At 41.2% G+C, this 10,616-nt stretch overlaps 1 protein-coding gene across 1 annotated transcript in view; it reads left to right on the forward strand.

The window, feature by feature from the left end:
• Positions 1 to 7,487, forward strand: part of caska (calcium/calmodulin-dependent serine protein kinase a) — a 145,991-nt gene extending 138,504 nt beyond the window's left edge. The window contains exons 24-28 of the mRNA XM_017309183.1: positions 2,530 to 2,595; positions 2,667 to 2,747; positions 2,831 to 3,033; positions 3,934 to 4,017; positions 6,278 to 7,487. Coding sequence (XP_017164672.1) covers positions 2,530 to 2,595; positions 2,667 to 2,747; positions 2,831 to 3,033; positions 3,934 to 4,017; positions 6,278 to 6,454 — 611 coding nt within the window. The 3' untranslated portion in view covers positions 6,455 to 7,487. The remainder of the gene's footprint in view (positions 1 to 2,529; positions 2,596 to 2,666; positions 2,748 to 2,830; positions 3,034 to 3,933; positions 4,018 to 6,277) is intronic.
• The last annotated feature ends 3,129 nt before the right edge of the window (positions 7,488 to 10,616 follow it).

A 10,616-nucleotide genomic window follows, 5' to 3' on the forward strand; every position in this document is an offset into this window, starting at 1 on the left:
GGGATCCCGTGTTCTGATTGGTTCCTCAGATCCCAATCAAACTCCATGGAGCAACAAGAGTCGCTCTGTGTTCCTGTGATTCTGACGGGGAAACGTATCGGCTCCTCTGTTGGTCATATTTTACTGCGGTGGCTTGATCTCACACTGAAAACAGAATAGATGGAACCTTTTATAAGTTAGGGGAAGAAATCGCATTATAAAATAAAATAAAATAAAAACAATTTCAATATAAAGGCAATAAAAAAGGTTATTTTAGCAGCTCTGTGTTTTTAACCAATACAGAACCATTGGTTATCTGCAATAGAAGGGACACCAATGGTACAAGGAGTTTTAAACTTATAATAAAGTAATTTAATGCTTTTTAACTTCAGACTATGTGCTTTATATTTTTACGTGGACTTCATCTATATTCTCCATATAGACATAAAGAGCTCACTCTGCTGGTCTTTTTGTACAAATAATGTTTTGTTTTTTTCATTTATATAATTGGATAATTAGTTTTGTTCTGAATAAAAACATCGCAGCACCAGACGAATGTTATTTTGTAGCAGAGTCGAAGCGGTTGCAGAACCCGGCTCCAGAGCTCAAACCGACCCGCGTTCAGCTCTCAGCGGCGCCATCTAGCAGATTCTAATGCTTCTGAAAAGGTTCCTGGGCTACTGGAAGAGAAACAAGTCTTAAAAAGTCTTACATTTTATTTTATTTATTTATTTTATTATTGGAGCTTTGCAATGAGGTGTACATTTTAAATGTGCAGCTATTGTATGTCTATGGTAAAACCTGATTTTAACCGTTGCTATGGAGACTTGGAAGCCTGTTGCCCTCTGAGAGTAAAAGGAAAGTACAAAAAGGTTGTTTTTAAAAAAATAAAAGCTTAATTTAGATGCTTTTTATAGGGAATGTTTGAGGGTATCAGTAATTTGTAACATTTTTTGTCTGTATAAACATAAAGTAAAGCTCGTACTCTTTTCTTCAGTGTTTGAGTGTGAGATTATTGCGCCACAATAAAGGGTGAATCCGCTTGTAGCCAGTTTGTGTGACCGGCTCAGTGTCTGCTCTGTTTCTGTAACATTTTGTAAGTGGCCATGTTTTGACCCTTGTGTTGCTCTCTCTTGCTGTCTGCCTCTGACCGGCCTCTCTGCATGTAAGTAACCACCGGCTCCAGCTCTTCCTCCTCCTCCTCTTCCTCCCTCTCTTCTCCGTTCGCTGCCGGCGTTTCACTTTTGTTCCTGTTGTTTTTCCGCAAACAACTAGAAGATCTGAGACCAAAACTGAAACCAGGCAGCTTCCTGTAGCGTTTGTCAGACTCCGTCAGACCATCTCCAGCCCAACACGGGTTTCTCCCTCCGTGTGTGACGTTTGCTGCGCCCTCTGACATCAGCGCGGCAGTCTGATCGGCGGCAGCTGCAGCGAAGAACCCAGTGACTTGTGGGGGTTGTATTTCACTTGTCAGCAGCCTCAGATTCACAGAGTTTTATGTTTCGGATACTGGGAACACACTGTACAGTGATCAGCAGCACAGACAGTCTGCAACCCCCCCTCATTTATTCTGGGCTCTGTTTACATACAGAGAGATCTCACCTTTACTATTATGGGTTATTTTTGTCATTTAAAGCCAAAGCTGAGATGTCTGGGGGTGGGGGTTTGTTCATGAAAATATTTGCAGACTCCTTCATGGTAAAAACCTCATGATAGATTCTTCTGACAGATACAGAACACCTGCAGCTGCTACTGCAGGACATGTGTGAACTGTTCATGAGCCGGTCTCGATTATGATTGAAAGAAACAGCAAAATTATGGAATTCCAGCTCCAAACAAAAGCTTATAAGTCCCAACTTCCTAAAAAAAATGGTATTATCTCTCAGACTCTGTCGGACTTACTGCCGTTTGTAAAATGATCTGTTCATAAAAATGAACAGTTCTGTTCAGAAACGTACGTTCACTCCTCAGTAGCATCATTTTGTCATTGTGTTTTGGTGTTTATTGATGTATTGAACTTCAATCATTTCAGCACAATTTCAGAATATACAGCATATGTTGTATATTCGTTCTTCCACTGAGCATATATGATGCGTGTTATGCAGTGTGTATTCACTTGATCTCTAAATGCCACAATTAGAAAATGACAGTAGAACAACAAAACGTTTGTAGAAACTGCAGCAAACCAACATGCTAGCATAAAGTGATGGTGTGTATTTGATGCATTCTTGGTTGAAATGTGCTTGTTATTCATTCAGTGGGTAGAGAATCCAGAAACTTTACTCAAGTAAGAGAAGCGACACTTCATCATAATGTTACTTGAGAAAAAGTCAAAAGTACAGAGTAGTAACGGTGGTATTTTTTCCCCAAGTTACTCAAGTAAATGTAGCTAGTTACTATCCGCCTCCGATCAGAACCCAAACCCGGTCATCAGCCGTCACTGTTTAGGTCCACCTGTCTTTCACCACATAGTTAGCAGGTCCATCCAGGTGGTTTTCCTCTCTGCTCACTCCGCTCTCCCTCTGTCACCTCCAGTGTTTGATCAACTAGACCTGGTCACGTATGAGGAGGTGGTGAAGCTCCCTGCCTTCAAGAGGAAAACACTAGTTTTGTTGGGTAAGTGAAGCCTGGCATTAGAGTCGGGGGGTCAGAGAAACGTCCCGTTTACCTCCATGTTTACCCCTCAGGCGCTCACGGAGTGGGCAGGAGACACATCAAGAACACGCTCATAACCAAACACCCCGACAGATTTGCCTACCCCATCCCACGTAAGACCTCACCACATCTACTGTACATGCCCATCGCTCATGTCCAAGTGCGAATACCTCACTTCCTGTCTCTGGGGCTCCAGACACAACCAGACCTCCAAAGAAGGACGAGGAGAACGGGAAGAACTACTACTTCTCCTCTCACGACCAGATGATGCAGGACATCAGCAACAACGAGTACCTGGAGTACGGCAGCCACGAGGACGCCATGTACGGGACGCGGCTCGAGACCATCCGCAAGATCCACCAGCAGGGACTTGTGGCTATATTAGATGTGGAACCTCAGGTGTGTGCGCTTTGCCACCTTGTATAAGTCTCATGCTGCCCCTTAACACACCTTCCCACGAGTTTAGTTTAGTTTAGGGGTAGGGTTAGTTTTAGGACATAAATGGTTGGAATATTGTTTACATTCTGATATTTTGTGGACTCGCCCAGCACCGGAAGGCAAAAAGCTGATTCTTTTACTTGCCATCCATAGCTGTGCTGCCATGGTGGAACAATTTGGTAACAATGTGAAACCTGGAGATGTAGGTATTATTAATTCAGTGTGGTGCGACACAGCAAAAGAAAAATAATGTAGAAAAATGGAAAAAAAACACAACTAAAAACACAACTAAAAACCAGTCGTATTATTTGTTTTAAGATTTGATGTTTGTTTTGTGATTACTAACACTTATTAATAACTGTCTGAACACAGATTAGCCTCTGCTCTACCAATGACCTGTCAGGTGTGGAGGTGGCCCTTTTTTTTTTTTTATTGAACCAAAACACGCCAAATTCCACAGCACATCTACATGTTAAGTTTGTCAAAGTCGAGCTAGAATAGCTGACCTACTTTATTATTTTTTTATTAAATCTTTTTACTGTGAAATGTGATACCCTTGGACCTTATCTAGTTGTCATTGTGTTGATAATTAGTAATTAGTACTTCTTCCCTTTTTCTTTTCTAAGATTAAGCGCGTTTTGTTGATAACTTAACAGGTAAAACCGAGGGTGGTCATCGTCGGTTAGCAGGTTTTTGCCTTCCAGCAGGGAGCAGAGGGGATCTTGTGCGTGTGATGTCACGTTTCAACATGTCTATACACAAATAATTTGAAGTAGACATCATGTCTTAAGGATAAAAAACAAACAAATCTGTATGCTGTATCCCAGCTCTGGTTGACCGCTGACACGTGGCTCATTTCAGGCGCTGAAGGTCCTGCGGACGGCGGAGTTTGCCCCGTACGTCATCTTCATAGCAGCTCCAACCATCACACCGGGCATTAATGAGGTAAAAAACACAGCAAACACACCGACATCCTTTAGCTCCATCTAGCTCATTCGCATGGTGCAGCTCAAAGACGCAAAAAAAACCCAGAGGCCAAGAAGCGAAGCAGGCCGTCACTCTCCTGAGAAGCCTTGGTCATCTGTCAAAAAGCAGGAGGACAAATGGAAACCAACAACGCAGAACAGCAAGGAGATGAGAACAAGTCTGTAGTCTGGATTTGGTCCAGAGGCTGATACCCGTCACGTCAGAGAGAATTATAGAAGCTATGACAATCAGTCAAACACTGTAAATATTGATTCGTCACTCAAACCGTTTGCTAATAAATTCCTGAAAAATGATCATATAGGAATGAAGAAAATCTAAAAGTAATGTTAAACATTTAATGTAGAATAAAATAGAGTATAAATATCCTTTGTTGTCCCACAATAGGGGAAGTTTTTGTGCAACAGGCAGTCAAAAAAATAGATTCACACAGAGATAGGAATATGCAACATATAAGCACAACATATGTACAATAAGGACAAAATTTCAACACAAATACTGGGTAGTTGTGATAAAAGTCATGTTTTCTGGTCCAAAGGAATGAGCTACGGTCCAAAGGTTAATTAGAAATGTATCAAATGTGGAAATCCACCGGCAGCTCGGTGGTTTTAGCCCCGCCTCCTGTGTGTGTAAAGCTGCTTCCTCTTCTGTTCCCTTCTCACTCCTTCCTGTTGTCGTTTATTTCTGCATGCTGCATGTGTTTGCTTGTTTGCTTGGCTCTCGCCTCAGCCGCCCAGGTGGTGTCGAACTCTGCCAGTAAGTAAAGTCTGGAAGGACCGAAACTGCTAGGTGCTATTTCTAAGCCGTGTGTGTGTGTGTGTGTGTGCGTGTGTGTGTGTGTGCGCGCGTGTGTCTGCTATAAGCTGTAATAGAAAGTGCCTCTTTGTGTGTTAAACCTCCATCCTCTCCAGTTAGTAAAGGTCTCTGCACACTGAGCTCAACAACTTGACAAGCTTCTCTGAACTGTGACAAAAGAAGAGAGGCAGTAAAAAGTTTTCATACCCCTCGAACTACAACTACAAACTATGGTGACTTTTATCGGAACATCACATAAAATGTGATCAACCAACCAGAGAGTATGTGCATAATTGTGAATGTGTAATACTAAAAATAATTTTTAAAAGTGGTCAATTCAGCCCCAAGCTGACTTCCTGATAACCTCTGGCTCCAAAAACCAGATTGCTCATCTCACATTAGCTGCCTTAGTGTCCTTGACTGTTTATAGTAAACGATCTCTGCAGAGGAAGAAACCACACTTCAAAATGCAAAACTTCTCCTTTATTTACAGGAATCACAGCATGTATTTAGTGGCCTAGACATTTTCCCAGATGGGGGATCCGTTTACAATCTATTGGCAAATCTCAAACCGTCGTGTCCCAGAAGGTTCAGCGCAGCGTCACATGGGAGAGTCACATTGTGGTGACTTTGTAACATCAGAGAGTTTAGGCTGACCACCTGAGGAATGGAAGACGATGGCCGAGTACATTTGTATTCTGTCTTAACCTTTTATGTGTTTTTTTTTTACTTGTTCTTATTGTTGTTGTTTTAGTTTATTTCATTGAGTTATGCAACACTTTGGTCAACATCTGTTGTTTTTATTTGCCACATTAACAAATTGACATTGACAGTAGCTGCATTTCCATTACAAATGTTCACAAAACCTTGTCCAAACAACATAATTTTGCACTTGCGGCATTTCCATTAAATAAGAAACAATTAAAATCAAATCAATAATTGTTCACGCGATAAGTCATTAAAAACCATGCTGCACCATTATCCTCCTACCACTTCCTGTCGTCTTCTTTGTCATTTCCAGCAGCAGTAACATCTGGTTGTTGGTCATGTGACTCGTGTTATATAAAAAAGTGTTTCCGTCAGTTTTGCAAAAATAACCTAATTTCGATACTACCAAAAACAACACCTTATCCTACAGTCAAAACTTTATATCAAAAAACTACGTTTTTGTTGAATTTGGCGTGTGTGCATCAAGCAAATTTATTTTCGAAATGTCAAACTGTCATTTTAAGGTAAATAGAAACGCAACTATTTACTTTCACATCACAATTATGCACTACTTTTGTTGTTCTAACACGCACATATCTGTGGTAATGTGACAAAACACAGAAAAGGTAAAGGTGTGTTAATCTTCCTGTCTTCATGCCCGTCTCGCTCTCCGCCTGCGTGACGGTGAAACCTTCCCGTTTCTCTCCTCCTCCTCCAGGACGAGTCGCTCCAGCGGCTGCAGAAAGAGTCGGAGATCCTGCAGAAGACCTACGCCCACTACTTCGACATGACCATCATCAACAATGAGATTGACGAGACCATCCGGCACCTGGAGGAGTCCATGGACCTGGTGTGCACCTCCAGCCAATGGGTTCCGGTGTCCTGGGTCTACTGACCCGCATCGCCTGCCCCTCCGGTCGCTCCCGCCATGTCCGATCTTCAGCAAACAGAATCTAGGAGTTAAAAACAAACAAAAAAAAAATAGAAAAGGGTTGAGCTCTTGCTACTTTTGACCTAAGACTCCCTTCAGGGTACTGTGAAAGCATCAACAGCACTCACCTGAATCGATCACGGTCTTGTATAAAATCAGAGAAAACCAATACGTGAATATTGTCATGTCTGTACTAGCTAGGAGGCTAGATCTTTGTAGATGTTTTGTTTTAAAGAGACAGTACTGTGTTCCCGTTCCTCCCATGTCGGTGCGTTGCTTGCTCTCCGGACCTCCCGTCTCGCTGTGGTCCTGTTGTGAACCACCTCTAGTGAGACACTGGCAGTGGCTACCTTATCAAGACACCGAAGTTAAAAGCACACAAAGCTTTTAACTACGTCTTCTCCATCTTCTACGTCTACGTCTTCTCATCCGTAGATCAGCAGCTCAGCATCACTCATCCAGTTTCGGTCCGAGCCGTTTCCCTTTCGACAGCCTTTAAACTAGGCGCCCGGCGCTGTTCCACACCCATCCATCCATCCATCCACCCACCCATCCACCCATCCGTCCATCCATCCATCCATCCATCCATCCATCCATCCATCCATCCATCCATCCATCCGCCTGCCTGGTACTGTCTCTTCTAAATGAATCCACAAGTGTTTCAGACATTAGGATGAGGTTGTCATGCATGTGAACATTTTTGAGCTTCCATGCTGTCAGTCAGTCAGTGTTCCTCATGTCCCTCCATGAACCTCCATCAAACAAAAGATGACTTAAAACAATAAAAATCACCCCAACATTCCTGCTGTTGGACAGACTGAATTCCACATGAAGATGGAGCGAGACAAAAAAACAGAGCTGGACGTTGATTCGACGCCTAAGCACATCCTTGGAGTTTCAGGCGACATTTCTAAACCACAGATTTATAAAGAGATCAACCATGTACGTGAGCCGTGTTTGTAAGAAAAGAAAATCTAATAAAAGTCTTGATTTGTTTCTCTATTTTTTTGATTTGTCGCACACAAACGGGAAGAGTTTGCTCCTTCGACCAAGATGTGACGTCGAGTCCGACGGCGGACAGACGAGGCCCCGAACTCTGAACCTGAGAGTACCTGAGTGTACACTCAACTTTTTGAAGGAAGAGAAAAGCAGAGGAAGCTCCACATGTGAACATGATGGACTGATGAACACCTGCCCTGCGTGTTCTTCAGTGTCAAGTGTTTCTTTTTTTAAATACATTTTCTTTCATGTGTTGGGGGGGAAGCAAACGGTGTAATGGGGCATTTTATTTTCTCTTCCCAGAAGTAGAACGTCAACATCATCTTAAAATCCAGCGATGTTCTCAGGCAACAGATTTACATGAAAACTAAGAGGACAAAGATTTGTGTCAGTAAAATTTATATTTGGACTGTGTTACATTGGAATATTAATATTTTTCTAGAAATACACCAAGAAATCTGCTGGTGACCAGAATCTGATAATTTTTACTTTTATTAGTTCAGACCTCACAGAAACTCAAAAATTCAACCTTTGTCCAGTAATGTGTGCTTCATAGCTACCAGGCTACCTGGACAACACTCTTCAGTGTGGACTGTCATTGTTGTGGCATGAGGTGTCAAAGTTAGCTAGTTAGTAGAGAGAAAGTATCAAATTATTAAACAGGATTCTGTACTTTCGTTGTTCAAATGCGTTTGTAGGTTTCTCAGGCTGCGAGAAGGCGAGAGAGAGCCAGACTTGTGAAAGCTAGCAGGGAGGCTAAACAGCATAAGGAAACATTTCTTGTTTTCAGCCTGCTGCAAACTGATGGAGGGATCTTGAAATGCTGTGACCCTGATGGAGAACAACAAAGCAAAAGGTAACAAACGCATCCAGTTTTCCTCATGATGGACCAGCAAAGATCCACAAATCTCTCTGATAAGCGGAGGGTCTCAGAAATGGCTGTTTTCAGTCAGTACTGCTAACCTCATTTGTGCTTTATACCAATGGAAGAGGCTAAAACTGTTGAAATTGTCCAGTCTTGTTTTCAGTTTCTTTGTTTTAAAATCTTACAGAGATCCTGTTTAAGTCTGGAGCGGTGTAACACATTTTTTTTCCATCAGTGGAACGTGGCCTTAATAGAAACAACTGATCACAGAAACGCTTCTTGTTAGTTTTTTCATACAGTAAATGAATTGATCTGACACAGATTTCTCTCTAAATTGAACTTTGACATAACTCTTATTTATTTTTTAATATGATCTTCGATTAAATATTTTGTGATATTTTTTTTATCTTATGCACTGAATGGAGCAAAAATTGTTTTATCATAGAGCTGTGATGTATATACATGCAGTGCAGATGAAAAACCTATTTATATTAAATTCATATATATTTCAAAGTATGAGAGAGAAAGCATAATAAATATAAACCATTACTCAGCACAGTTTATGCACAAATCTAGGTCAAGTTCCTTAATGGAACCACCTCATGCATGCTGATCAGCCCAGTCCAGCCTGTGACCCATTCCCTGTGGCTTAGGTATTTCAGGTGAATGCACACTCTGCTCACCTCTCTGTCTGGCTGGCTTTTTCTTTTTTTTTTTTTCTTTTTTTTTGTGTTATTTCAGTTAATGCAAGTGAGTGATTAGGGTGAACCAGATCCCGAACACTGTGTTTTACTCATGCTCCATAATCCCACACTATTAATATCGGGGAAAAAACCAGAGGCAGTGTTGACAGTGTTCTGTTTGCCTCTGTCAAAGATGACCATCAAATCTCCAAAATGGACGGCAGGATGTAGCTATGACTTCTCAGACATGGAAGAAACAGGAAATGGGGCAATGACATCATTATATTGTAAAACAGTCACGTGATACAGTTTCGACATTTGGAGAATCACTTCATTTCATTGCGATTTTGGTAACGTCATTGTAGTTAAAACTACATTCTTGCATTTTAAACCCACAGTCACCATAAGGAAGTACGGTGGCTGTTAGCTAGTTCATGAACCATGTTAGCTTCCAGTTACAAAATGTGTAGTAAGCTGTTTACTTCAAGGACAAGCTGGCTGTTTGCAGTAAACATGTTTCTAAACAGTCCTAAAGACAGAGATTGATGTTACTCCTTCAGCAGACATCCCGATTTTACAACTGAATAAAATTGGCATAATACATAAATATTGTCTTCTATTTTTGCGAACCATTTTCGGAATAGTTAGCTAAAATATATGAACCAGCCTCCTCAAGGACCACCAGCAATCACTACTATATATTTCAGTATATACTTTAGTTTTTCAGGAAAGCTTCACAAGCCAGATTGCTTTGTTGAGAAACAAAAACAGTTTTAACAGAAGCATGCCAAAGTGACTTTTGGCTGATTATTAGCAACACAATAAAGAATGAAATGAGCACTTTGCCTTTTCCCAAAGAGTTCCCTTTGCTTTAAAAGTAGAGAACGTTCATGAAAGTGAAACGGATTTATTTCTTCTCTCTTCGGATTGTGTTTTTAAGTAAAGCCGTATGATTTATCTCTGAATGTTTTTACTCTAGTGTTTTCCCAGTGTCTGAGCCAAATGAATTAATAGCATTGGAGCTGCAGCCAGCCTTGTCCTTCTCCAATGTATCAGTAGCCTGTTTTAACTTGCTCTCTAGTGTACCATTAGCTAGAAAGAACGTTTCAGGGCCAGATGACATGCATTGTGAGAAAACCTTAAGTGGCCTCGCAAATAATGTACTGGCAGCTGTTGCGTCGCTGTTAAGTCCTCAAGAGCAACACACACACTGTGGGTAGAAAAGAGAAGCCTCCTGCCTCTGTTACGCAACCAATGCAGAGCTTGCTATTGTAAATTTTACTGGTATTAATGTTTGTAGAAATGGAAAGACTGTTGTCCGAGGTCATCAGGGTAGCAAACTGATCAGGGAAATATAAGTTCTGCTCTAAAACTTGAGCTTAAAGGAAATTTTGTCAAGATATGTCAAATTAGAGGCAATCTATAAGGAGGTTGCTACAGAGTGTCAGGGAAAGGAAAACATTTTTTAGGTGTTCAAGCACCTCGTTCTCATACATTTTTTCCAGACTTTTTTTTCCAGACTTGCTCCTCTTCTCTGGGTAAATCAAGATATAAATCTTTGTGATATTGGCTCCTCATT

This window comes from Poecilia reticulata, linkage group LG2, assembly GCF_000633615.1.
Source record: "Poecilia reticulata strain Guanapo linkage group LG2, Guppy_female_1.0+MT, whole genome shotgun sequence".
Classification (NCBI taxonomy): Eukaryota; Metazoa; Chordata; class Actinopteri; order Cyprinodontiformes; family Poeciliidae; genus Poecilia; species Poecilia reticulata.